The sequence below is a fragment of the Sphaeramia orbicularis genome, chromosome 15 (assembly GCF_902148855.1).
Source record: "Sphaeramia orbicularis chromosome 15, fSphaOr1.1, whole genome shotgun sequence".
In the NCBI taxonomy this organism is placed as follows: Eukaryota; Metazoa; Chordata; class Actinopteri; order Kurtiformes; family Apogonidae; genus Sphaeramia; species Sphaeramia orbicularis.
In genome coordinates, this window is record NC_043971.1 from 20838062 (window position 1) to 20858066 (window position 20005).

A 20005-nucleotide genomic window follows, 5' to 3' on the forward strand; every position below is an offset into this window, starting at 1 on the left:
GATGATGGTGTTTACATATTCACTACTAAGCCTACGTATGTCCAAATGGGTCATATCTGATGACAAGGAAAGATGAGAACCTAGATTATACCTGTTATTTATATGTATCAATAGGATTATTGAATAAAAACATTTTAGATCTGTAGATATTTTAGGTCAATGGTGGATCTTTTCGGGTTAATATCTGTACATATGGACATATTTCATATATCTAGAGCACAGGTGTCAAACATGTGGCCCGGGGGCCAAATCCAGCCCACCAAAGGGTCCGATCTGGCCCCTGGGATGAATTTGTGAAATGCAGAAATTACACTGACGATATTAACGATCAAGGATGTTAGAATCATTTTAGGTCAATTCAATTTCAAGTGGGTCAGAATCAGTAAAATACTATCAGAATAACCTATAAATAATGAAAACTACAAATTTTTCTCTTTGTTGTAGTGTAAAAAAAAAAAAAGTAAAATTACACAAAAATGTTTACATTTACAGACTAGCCTTTTATGAAAAATGTGAATAACCTGAAATTTCTTAAGAGAAGTATGTGGAATTGTACCAATATTCTGCCTGTTACTAAATGTTTTGTGTATTTGTAGATCCACTGTGATCTGGAAGTTGTGATGCATATGTATAAATGATAAACTGAGGTGTAATATTGTTAAAATTGCACTGATTTTTCTTAAGAATTTTCAGGTTCGTATTTGTTCATGTTATGTTCAAGTACGGTTCGTAGATGGAAACATTTTAATTATGGAATTTGACTTTTTTCACTCAAAAACAGAGAAAAAAACCTTTGGAGTTGACATTATTTATAAGTTTGTATCCTATTATTTATATTCTTTTACTGGTCCGGCCCACTTTATATCATATTAAAATGAGTTTGACACCCAGATCTAGAGGATGCATACAGGCCTTTATGATCATAATATATTGACTAATAGGGAAAACACATGGCAACATTTCATATACCTGGGGCATCTATGTCCCATATGGCCAAAAAAATACAAGATCTTAAATAAAACCATCATTTTCACAGTCATCCAGGTCTTAATTGTTTCTTAACGTTCTCCGCTTTCCATACTATAGCTACTACTGTTAACATTACGAACAGAGAAATGTGAATGAATGAGGTTCTGTTGCAATTTTCTGCTGCACCCTGACACACCTGAGGTTGAGCAACAAAACATCCAGGTTTGTAATATGTTGACACATGATGGATAGAAAAATAGGTGGGGCTCCACAATATGCATTTAAAGTGTCAAGTGATATAATAAAAGCAACATCAATCAGGCTTCCACTATTTTAACACAAAATTAGAAGTAAACAGGAGGTAAAGGTGGAGCTGCTACATGAAATTAAACATTTTTGACTGACTTTTTTTTCAGGGGCACAGAAAAAGACAACAGCAATATTTGGAGTCTGTTCTCACTTCTGGGTCAAAGTGGATGGACCGTACTGATAAAAGCAACGCACGGTTATTATTAGCAGCTTTTTCATCATTGCGTCACTTCTCATCAGGATAAAAGTCAGTGCTGAAAAGGAAGCTTAGTGTTGCAGTTTTTTTTATCTGCTTTCTGTTTATTTGTAAATCCTTCAACTAACCATAAAAAAGGAGGCCTAAAGAAATGTATCCTATGTTCTCTGATATCAGTGTTATACAGTCTGTTAAATTAACCACAACATGTACAGATATAAGAATAAATGATCAGAAACCCTCTCCTATTGCTTAATCCAAGGCTTTTTCATTGTTAATATCTAATATTCTCATTTTATGACTTTATTCTGTGTACAGACGTCAATGTTTCCTGTTTACTTATCTTTGTTGGCATACATCTACAGCTAAACCTCTGTAACATTTTTAATTAAATCCGAAAATTGTTCAGCACTAAAGATGTAGCTGTGGTTTGGCAAAAAAAAAAAAACAAAAAACATAAAACACAATAAGATACATCTGTACTCTGTGTACCACCAGCTGTGAAAGAGCAGGGATTATGCTTTTTAGATTTTAGGACTGGGTTACACACTTTTAGTGACCTGAGCAGAATCTACAAAGTTATCAGCATTAGAGGTATTTAAAGAGATTATCACTTAAAATACACAGAAATCTGGTTCGAACCAGACAAGGCACACATTCTGGATTAAAACTAGTGCACAGTTTTGGTGTGGACATAAGTCATGAATGAAGATCACCTCATACAGATCACATATAAAATGTCTGCGTGTTCACAGAGCATCTTACAGTCTTTATAACACCATGAACCAGCTAATCCTATAGCGCAGTCCAAAACATTACATCATTTGAAACACTGGACAGATTTCCTTTTACCTGTGTTGTGTTATTGACCGATACCAGATGTGACTGTAACGTATTGATCGGACCAATGTTTCTTGACGGGTGGCTCCTGACACGTTGTTATGTACGTATGTTGTTTGATGATGTTGGCGGTGAGTCAAAAAGAGATGTTTGGATCCAGTGTCTATGTATTGCAACACAATTCATAGATACAGGAAGTTGCGACAGTTCATCATAGATCAATAGGTTCCTTTGACAAACCTCAGTACAAACATGTCAAGTGGAGACTTTAGTACAACACGGAGCAGGTAGAGACATTTGCAGAGGGAATGAATGCAGTGTTAGATCATTAACAGTGTGTGCTCAATAAATGACATAAGTATTAATTGTATCCAACAGCATCCAAGGACTTAGTGGAAGGTGGATCAGAATTATTTCTTTTAAAACAAACAAAAAGAAACACACTGAAAAGCCAACCCAGGGTTCAAGCCCACCTCAGCTCAACTCCTTACCAGCTGCAAAAACACTCTGATGTTCCTGTGAATGAGAGCAAGCAAAAGAAAATCACCTTATCATCAGTATTAAACATGGTTACAAAGAAGAGGAATACCTACAGGCTTTCGTGTAGGTGTGACTTGTACAGATTGGTAAAATTCTGGCAGGACTCTTTTCTTCACTTTACGTTTTCTCAGAGTCGATGATGAATCCTGATCACTCTCAGGAACCTCGACCAGTTTGGGCTTTTCCTCTGTCACTCGAGCATGTATGCTCCTTCTAGCGTGACGTGGACTGTGCCTGAAGCCCTGTAAAACATGAACAAATGTCAAGCTAACAACGTTATCCTTTAGGCAAATACAGCAAGGAAAATTAAGAGCTTCACTATGGAAAGGCAAATAGATATTCACATTTGTTAAAATAAGGTCATACTATTGTTGGTGTGTGAGTTAATCCAGTATACAGGGTGTCCCATAAGTCTCCATACATAGGAGACATAATACATTCCATACATATATGGTTCTAACATGTATTTCTTTATATTTCTTCTTTATAGTTCTTCAGCAGGCACGCATTGAAATGTGTTCCCGACAAAATGGCAGTCATGTAGAGCATATTATATAAATAAAAATGGTTTATGTCAAGAAACGTTTATTTTTCCTATGTATGCAGACTTATGGAACACCCTGTATTTCACTGTCATGACTCAAGAGATGATACAGCAACTCTTCAAATAATATATTTTTTTAATTATATGTATTACCCTCTTGTAGCCTCTATGTTTATTTATGCAGAGAGCTGTTTATTGTTGGACTGTGCACGTTTGTGAGACTGGAGACTGTCCTTTACCCTGTCCTGCTGAAGTGTCCTTGAACATGATATATTTATTCCCAACAGATGCTGAGTTAGAGATTCAACTGAATCATTAAAAATTAATGTTCTACAGTTAAGCATAGGTTATATACTGTACATAACCTTTAAAGGCAAGCGGGATTTTCATTTAAACTTAAGAAAAACTGTAGAAAATTACAAAAATTGAAATACATTTGATGATTAAAATTGCTGTAGTTTTTTTTTTTTTTTCCGAGATGTCCTTGAAGTAGACATATAACCTGAACTGTTTTGTTTGTATTTTCAAATGAAATGGTAAAGTTGTGTTTGTGGGTTATTTTCACGTTATTTTATTTTATTTTAATAATACGTTTATTTTTAAGGGTCTGGGTCAACATGTCCGTTTTATTTTGAAAGTGAAGTCCTTAAAAAGGAAACGCAGAAACAGAGATCAGCTTCACAGTTAGACAGGCTGAATCATGACGAAGGATAGACCTAATCAATTATAAATGAGGTTTTTCTGGCTCATTTATTCATCAGTATAATTTTTCTATTTCTATGTATAGTTAAAATAAACCCTACAGACTTTCAACGCTGTTTATGGAGTAAAACTGCAAAATCACCAGCATTATTTACTGACAACACATGCGCACTGCGTACATCATGATCCCTAAAATAGTCTTGCAGTAATGGATAAAACTCCAAAGAAACAGGCTCGTATTAACCCTTTACCACAGTGATGAAAACGGATGAAGATTTTAATGCATTGAAATGTTTTCTTTAACTCTGAAATTAAAGACTAATGATTTCAACTCATTTAGAAGAAAGTTCATCCTACCTCTGATCGAAAATGATGCGTTCGGAGGCCAACTACAGAACACAAAACAGATGTTAGAATGAAATGAAACAGAAGACATAATCACTCATGACATGTCAAATATCACTCATATGTTCCTTTAAAAGAACATAAACATTTATTTCAGATGTTCATGGAATAACAACAAATCTCAGTAGCCTTCACACCAACACCTTCAAAGTCTGGAGCTGTTAGTTTTCACCCCCAGCTTCATACTACATGTGTCTAAGCGGCTCCAGATGGTCCAGACAGAACAACTGATGGATGGACAGATACATGGAGGGTTCATGCATTCATTCATTCAGACACACAGCTGTCAGGATGGGAAGATGCGGCGGCCTGGGCCACTCACCGCGGCTCTTGGAGCGTCCGGACAGCACGGATTTTATTGGATGTTTCCCATTACGAAGCCTGCGATGCCAGCAGCAGAAAAACAAAATAGTCGCAATAGTCCCGAGCAAAAGCAACAGTAAAAGCAGCACACATTGAATACTGTACGGCTTTAACAGCACCAAAAACGCCGCAGCGATCATCATAAAGACGAGATGTAGGACAGACTCCGCAGCCTCAGACAGCTGACTCCTCTAGCTCCGATTTAGGACTAAAAAAAAAAAAAAAAGCTTCAGGATGACAACAAGGACACGGGCTGATCCATCTTATCCATCGCAGTCTAAACCGTGGGGTTCAAAGTAGACAGCCAGGACTATTGATACCATTATTGTGAGGTACAATGCATGACTCAGCAGAGACGCAAGTTATTTATTTAATTTTTTTTTTTCTAGCAGGGGCAGGGATAGTCAGCAGATTCATCCGAGCATCGCAGTAATCTGCTGCAGAGTCCGCTGACCAGTGCACACATGCTGTTACAGCCTACTACAACACTATTATGATGTGCAATAATGTGAATATGAATACACCAAATAAGGTCTATAGGTCACTGTACAATGTTTTCTACTGAAAGGACCTGAAATGACCTATAGCACATGGTAAACAAAAGGGAAATGAAAAACAAATAATCTAATCAAGAGTAGGGTAATGTTATCTTTGCATGGGCTGATTTGACTTAGATCCCTTTTTATCTGTCACAAGGAAAACTCAAGAGACCATGCAGTGGTGGGATGTGGTACTCAAGTACCCATGTGTGTCTATTTTATGCAAATGTATTCCTCTACAAGCCCACGTCTCAGTGGCAAATACTGTACCTGTTCCACATTTGTTTGACAGCTTCATTTTTCAGATTCTTCTTATCCCTTTCGTGTGCAGTGAAAAGCTGAGTGATATTTACATGTTCCTTTATGCACTGAGAAACCTCTCCTTTTAAGCTACACTGAACAAAAATATACTTTTGTTTTCGCTCCCATTTTTCATGAGCTGAACTCAAACATTTAAGACTTTTTCTATTTACATAAGAGACCTATTTCTCTCAAATATTGTTCTCAAATCTGTCGAAATCTGTGTTAATGAGCACTTCTTTGCTGAGATAATCCATCCACCTCACAGGTGTGGCATATTAAGATGCTGATCAGACAGCAGGATTATTGCACAGGTGTGTTTTAGGCTGGCCGTGCATGAACTGGGAGGTTTTCATTTTCTAGGAATTGTGTCCAGATCCTTCAACATGGGGCCGTGCATTATCATGAAGCAACATGAGGTGATGGTCGTGGATGAACAGCACAACAATGGGCCTCAGGATCTGGTCACAGTATCTCTGTGCGTTCAAAATGCACCTGTGTTCGTTGTCCATGACATATGCCTGCCCATACCATGACCCAGGAGTCACCAACCCTGGTCCTCGAGGGCTACTATCCTGCATGTTTTAGATCAGGGATCAGCAACCCTGGTCCTAGAGAGCCACTATCCTGCATGTTTTAGATGTATTCCTCTTCCAACACACCTGATTCAAATGATAAGCCTGTCATCAAGCTCTGCAGAAGACATGATGATAACGACCATCAGGTGTGCTGGAAGAGGGCTACATCTAAAACATGCAGGATAGTGGCTCTCTAGGACCAGGGTTGCTGACCCCTGTTTTAGATGTTTCAGTCTTTCAGCACACCTGACAGTTGTTATCAGGCTTCTGCAAAGCTCAATGATAGGCCTATCATTTGAATCAGGTGTGTTGGAAGATCGATACATCTAAAACATGCAGGATAGTAGCCCTCAAGGACCAGGGTTGGTGACCCCTGCCATAACCCCACTGCTACCATGGGCCACTCCATTCACAATGTTGACATCAGCAAACTGCTCACCCACACAACACCATACACACTGTCTGCCATCTGCCCTGCACAGTGAAAACCAGGATTCATCCATGAAGAGAACACCTCTCCAAAGTGCCAGATGCCATTGAATGTGAACATTTGCCCACTCAAGTCGGTTATGACAACAAACTGCAGTCAAGTCGAGACCCCAATGAGGACAACGAGCGTGTAGATGAGTTTCCCTGAGACAGTTTCTGACAGTTTGTGCAGAAATGGGCTCAACGCACAGCCCCACTACTTCCTGAACTTCAAATGGCAGGAAGTAGTGGGGCTGTGCATGGAGCCCATTCTTTGGTTATGCAAACTGATTGTTGCCGGGTAGCTCATCTCACATGATCTTGGAGGTGAAGGTGCTGAATGTGGAGGTCCTGGGCTGGGGTGGTTACACGTGGTCTGCAGTTGTGAGGCCGGTTGGATGTACTGCCAAATTCTCTGAAATGCCTTTGGAGACGGCTTATGGTAGAGAAATGAATATTAATTTCACAGGCAACAGTTCTGGTGGACATTCCTGCAGTCAGCATGCCAACTGCACTCACCCTCAAAACCTGCAACATCTGTGGCACTGTGCTGTGTGATAAAACTGCACATTTTAGAGTGGTCTTTTACTGTGGTCAGCCTAAGGCGCACCTGTGCAGAAGTCATGCTTTCTAATCAGCATCTTGATATGACCCACCTGTGAGGTGGATGGAGAAGTGCTCACTAACACAGATTTAGACAAATTTGTGAACAATATTTGAGAGAAACAGGCCTTCTGTGTACATAGAATAAGTTTTAGATCTTTGAGTTCAACTCATAGAAAATGGGAGCAAAAACAAAAGTGTTGCATTTATATTCTTGTTCAGTGTAAATAAACCACCTTTTTACAAATGAATAAAGCACTGACAGGGACTACATTACTGAAAAGTTTATTTTTTAATATTTACGGGGGTCTACAATTTGCTGATTATAGCTACCTGCTTCTACTAAAGTCAGGTTGTGATCATCTGAGTGTTCAATTTCGCCTATATTTTGAGTAAACAATCTGAATACTTCTTCCACCAATAGCATCATATAAATATTCACGTGACTTTAGACACTTTGGATAGTAGAGGGCTGATTATCATTGCATGCACCTACACTGAATGTTTTATGAGGGATACATACCAGGGTTTTCCAGATGCTGTTTTTGCATTAAATTTGTAGAAGACTTAGGTGCAGGTGTCAAGCAGGAAACACCTTTTATTAAAAACTGTGCTGAATATACTTTCATATTAAGTTGGACCATGATTATTGTCATACGTGTGTGTGGAAAATTTCAGGAAAGTTAAAGCAGATAAAAACACATCCAAAATGCTTGTAAACAATTGGTAAAGACATCCACTGAGGGTTATGTTTAGTATATGAAAAGTAATTTTAGTTGAATGAATGAATGAATGAATTTAAATAGCCTACTAATTAGATATGACACCCATAATACTGTAGCTGCAAGTAATCTTTATAATGGCAAGCAAAACATGATCGCCAACCTTATGACAACAGATTTGTATAGTAAGTAAACATGTGCTTTACTAACATATCCATATGAGTGTTTTATAGTGTTTTTTCTTAAAACAATCAGGCCTAGCCTGACTAACATGAATACATAATTTCTTATCTGCGTTTAGAAAGTTTTGCAGTAGGCCTTTACATTGAAAATGCGATTGATCGTGATTGGCATTCCAGCTCTGAAACACTTAGTTTAGACCAGGGGTGTCAAACTCATTTTAGTTCAGGGGCCACATCCAGCCTAATATGATATAAAGTGGGCCAGACCAGTAAAGTAATATAAGCAATAGGCTAAGAACTTTTGAGTGAAAAAAGTAAATTCCACAAAATAAAAAATACACTTAAATGTGCTTAAATATCCTACAACACACGCAAAAATACACTTAATTATGCTCAAAAATCCTACAGTACACGCAAAAATACACTTAAATATGCTTAAATATCCTACAACACGTGCAAAAATACATTTAAAATTCCGTAAGGAAAATGTTTACATCTACGAATTGTACTTGAACATAACATGAACAAATATGAACAACCTGAAAATTCTTTAGTAAAATAAGTGCAATGTTAACAATATTAGGCCTTAGTTTATCATTTATACACGTGAATCACAACTTAGAGATCACAATACACCAAATATTAAATAACAGGGAGAATATTATTAAAATTCCATATACTTCTCTTAAGACATTTCAGATATTCACTTTTTTTTTTTTTTTTTTTTTTTTTTTGTAAAAGACTAGTCTGTAAATTTGAACATTTTTGTGTAATTTTACATTTTTTACACTAAAACAAAGAGACAAATTTGCAGTTTTCATTATTTATAGTTTATTATAATGGTATTTTACTGTTCTGATCCACTTTAGAATTAATTGACCTAAAATTATTTTCACATCCTTGATTGCTAATATTTTCAATGTAATTTTTGTATTTATCAAATTCATCCCACGGGCCGGATTTGGCCCCCGGGCTGCATGTTTGACACCCCTGGTTTAGACGAACGGAGTTTAATAGACTCCGTCCAAGCGAGATACGCCGAGTAAAAAGGAGCGCTTGGATCACGTGTGACGTCACAGACCATTTTACGTTCACTTCGTGGTTTAGTTTGAGAAGAAATCCACCAAACCCAACAAACACTCAGTATGCAACAGTAATAAGGTAGGCCTATTTGTCTTTGTACGCTTATTTTGTGTCCTGTTTGGTTAATAAATATGTTGCATCACGGCTATATTTAGCGTGTTTACTGCCGTTACAGACGTTAGTGTCAGGAAGCTAACGTTAGCTTACCATAACCCTGTCGGCCTGGATCTCAGTGAATGACTACACTACACAGGAATGATCAGTTTTATTAAAATTTCAGTGCTAATAAAGTAGGATATAGTGGCGGCTCATAAAATAGACTGAGAGAATATATTTAATCAGCTGATATAAGGCTATGAGAATCCATATCTCAGACCATGAAGGCTGTGTAAAGCAGATATCTAAATATACACAGACAGGATACAGGTGAAAATGGGTGTTAAGTCTTAAAAAAAAAAAAAAATCTTTCGGGTGCTAACTATTTGAGTGGAGCACTGCTAAACATGTCAGAGCTCAGTGCTGCCACTTGTGGTCAGGAAATATAGTGCAACAACACAACGGTTTTAGTGCGTTGTACCGCTGCAATACCGCCTCCATCCATTGGGGGCAGCATAATATAGTAACAAAGTAGGATTCCCCCATTTTGATGAGCGAAGGAGAAATACCGCGCGTTAGGCATAAAACAGTCTGTGCTGATGAGTTTAGAGATTGAGTTGTTGAATAAGATGTGATTTGTCACTATATACCATCGTGGTGTTTCTACTATTTATGCATAACAGCTGTTTAGTCTCTATAAGGTAAATTATAGCACCGTGGGTTTGATATCAGAGGGGATCAGGGTGTATCACCAGTTGACCCAGTAATGTTTTGCTTCAAGCATGGCAGACCTCCATGGATTCTTCCTGTCTAAAAAAAGATTCTGTTTTGTTCTTTAGATAAATGTCTTCTCCAGGTCAAGCAGAAGAAGATGAGATGGAAGAAGTGGAGTTTGTGTCTGTAAGTTATCTGTGCACTTATCTATTTAAAAAAATAATCATTAGTTTCCAATGATAAAATAATCAATTCACATAGAGACATCACACTGCTTACTTTCTGTTTCTTAATATCTTGGACTATGGTCAGTGTGTGGACAATATATTGATCTAGTCTGGTAATCGGACTGCATTGCTGTTAGTTTTTACATTTCTTAATCCTTAAAGACCTAGAAGTATTTTTGCAGCAATTTCTAAATAAAGTTTTGTCTACATTTATCTTTCCTTAGTGATTTATCATCATATATTCTTTGAATTTTGCATATTTCAGTAAAAAGCAGGTATTTTGTGTATTTAATTTACTGGCTATATAGATTTAAACCTCAGAGCCAGTTTATAGATTAGATTAGAAAGAAATCTATAGATTAGATAAAGAAAAAGTTAGCCTACTTGTCAGTTAAATATGGGATTATGAACATAAACACCAATGTTTACAACTGCTGCCATTTGTCATACATGAATTTTACTTGGGAATCAATGTTGCAGAAGATGACTGTGTTTCTGGGTGCACTATGGAGCCACTGAACATCCAAACAAGACACACGAACTGCCGCTGAGAAACTGCGTATTACCTGAATTATTTATATGTACTGATAGAATTAGTGGTTCAGAAGTTATTAAACATTTTAGATCAGAGGATGACATTTGCCATTTATGTTTTTTTGGTCTTTGAGGCTCATCATACATTACAAAAAGGTGTAGGTCTAGATAATTGTTGGTGACAGACAACACGATAGCACAAGGATTATAGTTTTTGTGTGACACAAATGAGGACATGTTTTGTGACACTGCGTGTTTGTATGATTTGTTCTAGGAGGGCCCTCTCAGACCAGTACTTGAATGTATTGATCTATTAAGCGACAGTGAAGATGAGGGATGTTCATCAATGACAAGCACTGTGAGTCGATATATTGAACTTCAGTAACTACTATTATCTTATGGGAATGTGACTCCTGTTAAGCATGTTTTTTTTCCTCCTACAGCTTGAAGAGAAACTCAGTCATCATAAAGATCATGTTACATCTACACTAGACCGACTAGCACAGCAGGTGGCTTTTGATAAACAAGAAAGAGCAAATAAATGCAGAGCTTTTAAGGTAAGGATTATGAATTGAGTAACTTTTAATTTTGTACAGGGTGAGGAAGCAAAATTTACAATGAACATTTAGTTGTTTTTTCTCAGCAGGCACTACGTCAATTGTTTTGAAAACAAACATATATTGATGTCATAATCATACCTAACACTATTATCCATACCTTTTCAGAAACTTTTGCCCATATGAGTAATCAGGAAAGCAAACGTCAAAGAGTGTGTGATTTGCTGAATGCACTCGTCACACCAAAGGAGATTTCAAAAATAGTTGGAGTGTCCATAAAGACTGTTTATAATGTAAAGAAGAGAATGACTATGAGCAAAACTATTACGAGAAAGTCTGGAAGATACTATTAAAGAAGAATGAGAGAAGTTGTCACCCGAATATTTGAGGAACACTTGCGCAAGTTTCAGGAAGCGTGTGAAGGCAGTTATTGAGAAAGAAGGACACATAGAATAAAAACATTTTCTATTATGTAAATTTTCTTGTAGCAAATAAATTCTCATGACTTTCAATAAACTAATTGGTCATACACTGTCTTTCAATCCCTGCCTCAAAATATTGTAAATTTTGCTTCCCCACCCTGTATATTAAACTTTTTAAATGTTTGGAGGTTGTAGTTTCACTGTTTCTGTATAGAGTTATAGCTTCTTCTTGAAATGTGTTTATCATCAGCTTGGTACATGTCAGTCATTTTGCACCTGTAGTGGGGAAAAAAATTACAGGCCTTCTGTGGGATAAAGTGCAATTCAGCGTGTTTCCAGCTGTTTCTGATAAAGATTAACCACAGCTCCGTGAGGCCAGTGTGCAAACATGCCAGTGTGTCACCATGCCCCATACCAAAACCCTTGGGTTGGAAATGACATATATACATAGAATACTACTTAAATTAATGACTAACAATGCCTGTTCTTTCAAAACTATTGCTGTTAAAATGTCTGTTAACTTTATTAACAATTCTAATCACCAGCTATAAATAATTGCTCATGATCATTTTATATGTAGATTAAACATTAGGTTAGATTAAACATTAGGACAATGATTTGGGGTCAATCAAGGCCAACTTTATGGGGAAATGGTGCCACCTTGTGGGCAGAATGAAGATGGAATATGTATGAATGTAGTAATTGTTACTGATTTTTTTGCTTTTTTCTTTCAGGAGAAACAAATCCTTCAAAAAGCTCATGGGCAGCAGGAGCTGGCTTTTAGTTCCACAAATGGGATAAATCAGGAAGCAAAGCGCTGTGTAGACATGTGGCTGAAGATGCCAGGTATGTACTTAGTATAGATCAGAAAACTTTGTTACACACATTCACATCTCTTACCTTAGATTGTTATAGTATCCTAAACCTGTGTTGTTCATGCAAATAGAATATCAGTTCCTCTGTTTTTATCCCAGTTATATTTTTACCTTTATATTATTTTAAATGATGTAATTACTCACTTCCATTCAGTCAGATATAAAAAAAAGAAAAATTGATAAAGATGTTACTAAAACAACCCTGAATTGATCCAATCTGTGAAACATTTGTTTATCAAGGTGTCAAACCTGGGGTGATCAACGCCGGATGTGGAAGACGACGCACACTTTCCTCTTTTCCCAAAAATACATCGACCAGATACACTTGTCCAGTGATTAACTGTAGGAGAGTTTACGAGAACCCATCTCTCCTAGATGGACACTTAAAAAGGTAATCCTCTACACTGTCATGTAAATTATAGGTCGAATGCCCTTGAACCATTTTTCAAGAGTACAAAGTGCCTTGTATTAGCAGCATAATATCTTGTGTGTAGGTTTGATCACTCCCCCTGTGATCCAACCATCCATCTTAAAGGAAGTCCTTCTGAAATATTTGCCTGCGTGGCCTGTGGTCTGCATTTTCAGACTAAAGAAGCATGGAAGACACATCTGGAGTCAAAGGTTTAATTCACAAAAGCTTCAGTAAACTTTTGATTCATAGAAGCATTTGATAGAGAATAAATGTTTTGGAAGTTGGCTTTTTTAATAGTTTTTTTTAATTTCTACAGGTGTCCTCAAGTAATTCAGAAGGTCACAGCATCACCCAGAACTATCAGGTCATCGCTTGCTTCGCTTGTCCTGCCTGCTACCTCCTTTTCAACTTACGGGATGAGTGTCTACAGCACATGTCGGCTCAAAACCACTTTAAAGATTCACTCATCATGACTGGTAAGGTTATGTGGACACTTAGTTTTATCTGTATGTGTCATTTTTTCCTTTCTTTGAGCTGGATGTATAACACTAAGTAAAGAAAGTGTTCCATATAAAATTGTTGTCAGTTAAGGTTTTATTTAAAAAGATAGGAAATAATGTCTAAAGTCCTTTTGGTACGGGACTGGTACCACCTGTGACCCTTTTGTAGTAATTGCAGGGGTTGTCTATGATCTTAATCCTGTGTGAATCAGCCATGTCTGTGCTTTGTAAAGTAAAAATTCCATTACATACTCCCTACGCAGAGGTCCTTTGGTTACATTAGTTCTGTGTAAATCACTATAATTTTGTGTGATATGCAACATTTTTTGTTTCCTACGTGCATTCTTCAGTCTATTGCCTGGTTGAAGATGATGGAGGCTGCATTGATGATGACAAATCAAATTTTTTAGGTGGAAAATCATAATACAGCATGTTCGCTGAAAAAGTGAACTTAAATCTCTTTCAGATGGATGACAGCTACAGTAATGGACATTTTTCTGTCTTTGAACAGTTATCCGTAAGTGATGAACCTGTCCTTGACATCAGAACTCAAGAATAGTGTCGTTACATTCATGTAAAAAGCAGATTTTTCTTATTATATGCAAATCCCCCTACATTAAACACAGAAATGGGGGGTTAATTACCAAATCACCAGAGGTCCACAGGTTATACTTGTCCTGTGTGAATAGGGCTTAAGAAATGCTATATGAGAAAACTAATGTGCCTTTCATATTTATTATGTCATTCAAGAATCCAAAGGAAGACCATTGCCCATCCCTGTCCCACAGTATGCCAAGAACCGTCTCATCGCTTTGTGCAAGGATGCAGCTTTCAATGTCCGGTGCTCTTTATGCCACAAAGTTCTGATCTCACATCAAGCTGCTCAAGCTCATTTCAAGTAAGATTTGTTGGGATTATTTCAGTTTGCGCACACATGAATGTGTTTTTGTGGTGTCCATTTTTCAGATCAGCTGTCATGTTCTTTTCGTTGCTTTTACTTTTCAGTGTGCAGTGCAGAGAGGGATGTGCTGTGGCCAAAGCTGAGAAAACAGTAGTGCATGCAATGAAACAGCTACAAGTGCGAGGGCAGTGCACTCTCTGCTCTATGATCTTCCACAGCCACGCTGACATGCAGAAGCACAAAGAATCAACCCAGCATAAAGTGGAGGTCAACCAGACAATGGAGAAAGCACTCCTTCAGTACAGCAGATTTAATGAAATGCATCACAACCGGAGGGCTAAGGAGGCACAGGAGAAAAGGAAGTCAGCTGGCATTGAAGATACTTTTCTGAAAAGAAACAGTAGGACAGGTGATCTCGAACCGTTTCCAGCAAAAAGGCAGAGGCTGAGCCCCAGTGTGAACGGTGGGACTGGCAGATACTCGGCCGTAGCGTGGTTCTGTGAATGCGGCCTGCAGTTCTCAGAGGAAGATACAGCCACCAAGCATCTCTTGGCTGTGAACCAGATCTTCCATCAGTGTGGCGTGTGTGGAAAACACATGGGAGAGTCTTCAGTGGCCCGCCTGCATATGAGTCGATTTCACGGAGGGGCTCATCTCTCCAACTTCCTCTATTATTGTCGTAAATGTAAAGTGGAAATGCCACGACGTGAAGATATCCTGTTACACATATCAGAAGCGCACCGCGGACACACCTACTTTACCGAACAACAAGTCCAGGAAGATGCCGCCGCATTCGACGACGCCAAACCATCCACCAGTGGAAAATTCACTCCGCACTCTCAGCCCGAGGTCACAGCCCAGCAGAGCTCTGCAGAAGTGTCTTCTTCAAGACAAGAACAGAGCTGGATGTGCAGGATGTGTGAGGACATCTTTGAGACGGAGGAAGCTGTTCACAAACACTGCAGCGACATGAGCAGTCACAGCTTTCAGAGGTTCATCTGCGGACACTGCCCACAGAAGTTCTTCAAAGAGTCCACTGTACGTAGGCACTGCATGAACGAGCACAACGGGCAGATAAAGAGCTCCCACTTCTGCGGCCTCTGTGACAGCATGCAGTTTGAATCAGAGGGAGAGTTCATAGACCACTACAAGAGCCTTCATAGTAGGGATTACTGCTGTATGGACGCCGCCGACATTGTTCAACCTGCTCTTACTGAAAGCCCTTCTCTAGATATATGCTCCTGCATGAGCTCAGAAAAGAGCAAAGCAGAAATGAAAACTACTTATACGCAGTGCATGAAGAATTTGGCCGCTGAAGGGAAGTGTCAGTACATTTGTACTCTCTGCAGTTTAACGGTGCCTTCCTATGCAGAGATAAAAACTCACGTCCACACGAAACACACAGCCTCGAACCTCGACAAGCCCTTCCACGTGGAATGCAAAGTGTGCCGGGAGATTTTTACACATGTACCGAGTTTCCATAAACACCACCACTCCCAACACTGTATAAAGGAACCATGTGTGGGCTCCAGGACCTGCAAGAGAGACGTGATAGCAGAGCCCAGCGCTGTCAAAATATTAGACGCTATGGAAGTGAAACCAGACACAAATGGTGATTGGATTTAAATTGTTGGTGTTTATCGCTTTCATGCACATCTCTTTGCATGCAGTGTTTTTAATCTGTTTTATTTTGTTTTTGCAGAGATTGAAGATGAAACACTGATGAAATTCTTCAACATGGAAAAAAACAGAGAGGGTGAAGACAATGAAAGTTAGTAATATACACAGGATAAATGATCAACAAACAGAATTACAAACTCCGGGGAACTTACCTTAAGGTTTATCCATGACCATGCCATGAGAATAAAGGCGTTTTAATGCTTAAAGAGAGTGCCTTGGAGTTTGCATTCTGTTTGTAATCTACTTTATGAATCCCTTTTTCCAAAGAGCACCTCGAACACACTCTTTTTTGGGTCCTGGAAGCATTCCTTCCAATGACTTTTTTTTTTTAACAAATAGAATTAATTTGATTACTTAAGGTTAATCCTTATGCTTGTTTTGCTTGTTTACTCTCAAGAGTGAACTGCTCATTTATTGTGTTTTGTATTACAGATGAATCAGATGAAGAGATGAAGCGTGTACTAGCGATGAGTGTAGAAGACGCAAGAGAGTCAGCAGGTAAATGTTCATGTGGACATAAATGCTTTTGTATTCAGAGAGATTTGGAATCCAGCACTGCTATTGGGTGGGACCCAAGGTTATTACTGTTAAAGAAAAGTAACGAAATGACAAAAACTAGAATTGAAAAGATGTTTTCATTAACTGAAATAAATAAAAACTATATTTAAAAGAAAAATTACTACAAACTGAAACTGTATTGTGTGCTTACAAAACTAAAATGCATAAAAGTTATGGATAAAATGTCCTTCTCTTTCGTCTTTGTAAATGTAGGACTGATATGAAATTGATTTATTTTACTCAAGCAATTTTAGCCGGCGGCGCCATGCAACACTTCTCGGTCTGTCACTTCTCGTCACTTGTTGTTTAGAGTCGTCTTCTCGTCCTCACTCTACCTGGAAACATGGAGACTAAAGTTGGGAGAAAGCAGCAGAGTCCTCTATGGGATTTATTTGTGTATGACAGTGAGGAAAATAAAAGATATGAAAACTAAACTAAAAGTAAGCATTTAGAAGAAACTACTAAAACTAATAAAAACTAGCAAACCTGCTCTAAAAACTAATTAAAACTAACTGAATTAGAGAAAAAAAAAGTCAAAATTAAATAAATTAAACTAATGAAAAATCCAAAACTATTATAACCTTGGGATCAAATACTGGAGATCAGAGACTGGAGTTTATAATACAGAGGATGGACAGCAAATAACCATAATTAGTAGTAATTTTAGTAACAATCCAATGTCAGAGAAATGTTGGTTATGGCAATTTACCTTCCTAAACAAGACATAATTATCAAGTGCTGGTAAACAATACTCTCTATGCTGATATTTGTGTTGCCACTTTGATAACTTTAATCATTTTTCTTTCCTGTAATTCCAGAGTTGGAAGAAGCTCTCAAAAGAAGCCTTGTGGAATACTGAGGACAGAAACATTTTTTTTCTTTTATGGTTGCGGTTCCTGGACATCGAAGTGTTTTGTACAAAGTGTTTATGTTCAGAATGTATTAAATAAATGTCACTTCATTTGACTTTTTGTGTTACGAATCAAAAAGAAAACCAAAAGTGTGTTTCTTGCACAGATCAACCCCCATACAACTGTTTTCTTCCATGTTTCAGTAGTGGTTCGTAGCTGTTGCCTTGTGCACTGCTCTCTGTTGTGACAACTCAACACTCTAGTGTTTCGACACATGAGCTATAGATGGCTTCGATGACTCTGCAAGATGCCATAGTACACAAGTAGCTGAAGTTGTAACGACGCTGTTAACTGAGACTCCAGTTGGCTCCTGGCTTTAATTTGTTGACTTGAAATCCAATGTATTAACAGCACAGTTCAAACATTTCTCATTAGAGTTTTATCATTAAATGTATAAAGTGAGAACAAATTTATTTTAAAAGTAAAACCAAAAAAATATAGTTTGGTTTGTGTCATTTTGAGAAAGGTTATAGGCATATTCTTTGTTGGATATGTACTGAAAGAACATATTCTCTGCAAAAATAAATGTTTAATTCTACACAAAGTGAAATTAAAGTGTGGATCATGCTTTAAAGGAGTCTTAATCAGCTAGTTGCCTAATTTTTTTATCTGTTGTGTAACTACAGCTTCAGAAGTGAAGTTTCCTTTTTTCAGCAGTTACATAGGAGACACCCATATGTTGCATGTAGAAAAATTATTCATTCACTTTAGTGCCGTAAACAAGGTTGTAGAAATAATCCATCAGTACTATTTGTTTTATGAAAAGTCAAACCAAGGCGCCTATTTGTTAAGACTTTTATTGGAGTTTCTACCTGAGTGAAAAGTCTGAAATGTAGTCTGAGGTTTTCTGTGGTTCATGTTATTCATAGTGTAATTTTACTTTTTTCACTCTAAATCATAGAGAAATATTTGGAGTAAAACCAGACCATAAAAATAATAGCGCACTAACCTATAAATGTCAACTCCATACTTTTCTCTATGTTTTAGAATGGGGGAAAAAAGTAAAATTACATTATGAAAATGTTTGCATCTACAAATTATGCTTTTAATGTTAAAATTGCACTTCATTTTCTTAAGAATTTTCAGGTTGTTAGTGTTCACACTTTAAAAGGATAGTTTGTAGATGTAATCATTTTCACTGGGCAATTTTACTTTTTAACTCAAAAAATATGCAGAAATAAATGTTAAATTCCTGTCAAAGTGAAATGACTATGTGGATCAGGCTTAAAGGAGACTTAATAATTCACCTGGTTGCATAATTTGGCATCTGGATGTCACAGCAAGCCACCTACTCGACTTTTATGGGAGTTTCTACCTAAGTTAGTGAAAAATCTAGTCTGAAGTCCTCTATAGGTCAAGGTTTCCAAAATACTTTGTGTCCAGCAGCAGTCTCTAATTTAGGCACAAAAATGGGGCTTATTGAATGGTATGTCTTATCTGTGCATGCATGAGCTAGACCACAGGTGTCAAACATACGACCCATGGGGGCAAAACCGGCCTGCAAAAAGGTCAAACCTGGCCCATAGAATGAATTTACAAAATGCAAAATTTACATGTAGTAAAAATAATTTTAGTTCAGGTTCCACATTCAGCCCACTTTGATCTAAATTGGGTCAGATCAGTAAATACAACCATAATAACCTCTAGATGACAACTCCAGTTTTAACCCCTTGGCCAACTTCTGGCCAAAGGGGTTTTGTAATTTTTTTGTCCATTCAACAACATAATCACATTATCTGAAGAATGCATTGAGATATCTGCATCAAATTCATACTGTGGATGCATCTTGGCATGGAGCAGAAGCCTATTGAGAATGACTGACCTTGACCCACTTTTTCAAGGTCAAATGGCCTTGTGCAGTTATATGTACTTTCAAATATAAATATGTATGTAATAAGTTTTACACAAAGGCAAATTATAGGGCAGTAACTTTCAACAGAATCTTACACTATATTTGGCCAAGAAGAATTGAAAGGTCACAACATGAATTCTGTTTTAGTGTTAAAAAAAAAAAAATTACATGAAAATGTTTACATTTACAAACTATCCTTTCACAAAAAATGTGACTACCATGAACAAACATGAACATGAAAGTGCAATTTTAACACAGTTCTCCCTGTTGCTAAATGTTTTGTGTATTTATCCACTGTGATCTGTAAGTTGTAATAGATATACTTGGGCAGAATATTGTTAAAATTGCACTTATTTTTCTTAATGAATTTCAGTTTGTTCATGTTTTTCACATTTTTAAGGATAGTTTGTAAATGTAAACAGT

General features: G+C 37.4%; 2 protein-coding genes across 3 annotated transcripts in view; one reads left to right on the forward strand and one right to left on the reverse strand.

Annotated features, from left to right (window-relative positions):
• Positions 1-5255, reverse strand: part of dst (dystonin) — a 172158-nt gene extending 166903 nt beyond the window's left edge. The window contains 3 exon segments of the mRNA XM_030155752.1: positions 2908-3096; positions 4458-4489; positions 4828-5255. Of these exon segments, the coding sequence (XP_030011612.1) occupies positions 2908-3096; positions 4458-4489; positions 4828-5011 (405 nt within the window). The 5' untranslated portion in view covers positions 5012-5255.
• Positions 5256-9301: 4046 nt separating this feature from the next.
• Positions 9302-18274, forward strand: znf451 (zinc finger protein 451). 2 transcript variants are annotated; one of them, XM_030155748.1, is made up of 13 exons: positions 9302-9421; positions 10279-10339; positions 11189-11272; positions 11358-11471; positions 12628-12739; positions 13009-13159; positions 13263-13389; positions 13497-13656; positions 14431-14578; positions 14686-16193; positions 16284-16352; positions 16694-16759; positions 17638-18274. In XM_030155748.1, exons 2-13 carry the CDS (start codon positions 10283-10285, stop codon positions 17676-17678), a joined length of 2637 nt encoding a protein of 878 aa, XP_030011608.1. In that variant the 5' UTR covers positions 9302-9421; positions 10279-10282; the 3' UTR covers positions 17679-18274. The 2 variants fall into 2 exon arrangements, with proteins under 2 accessions (XP_030011608.1, XP_030011607.1); XM_030155747.1 differs by lacking the exon at positions 9302-9421 and adding an exon at positions 9998-10140 and having other exon boundaries at positions 17638-17683.
• The last annotated feature ends 1731 nt before the right edge of the window (positions 18275-20005 follow it).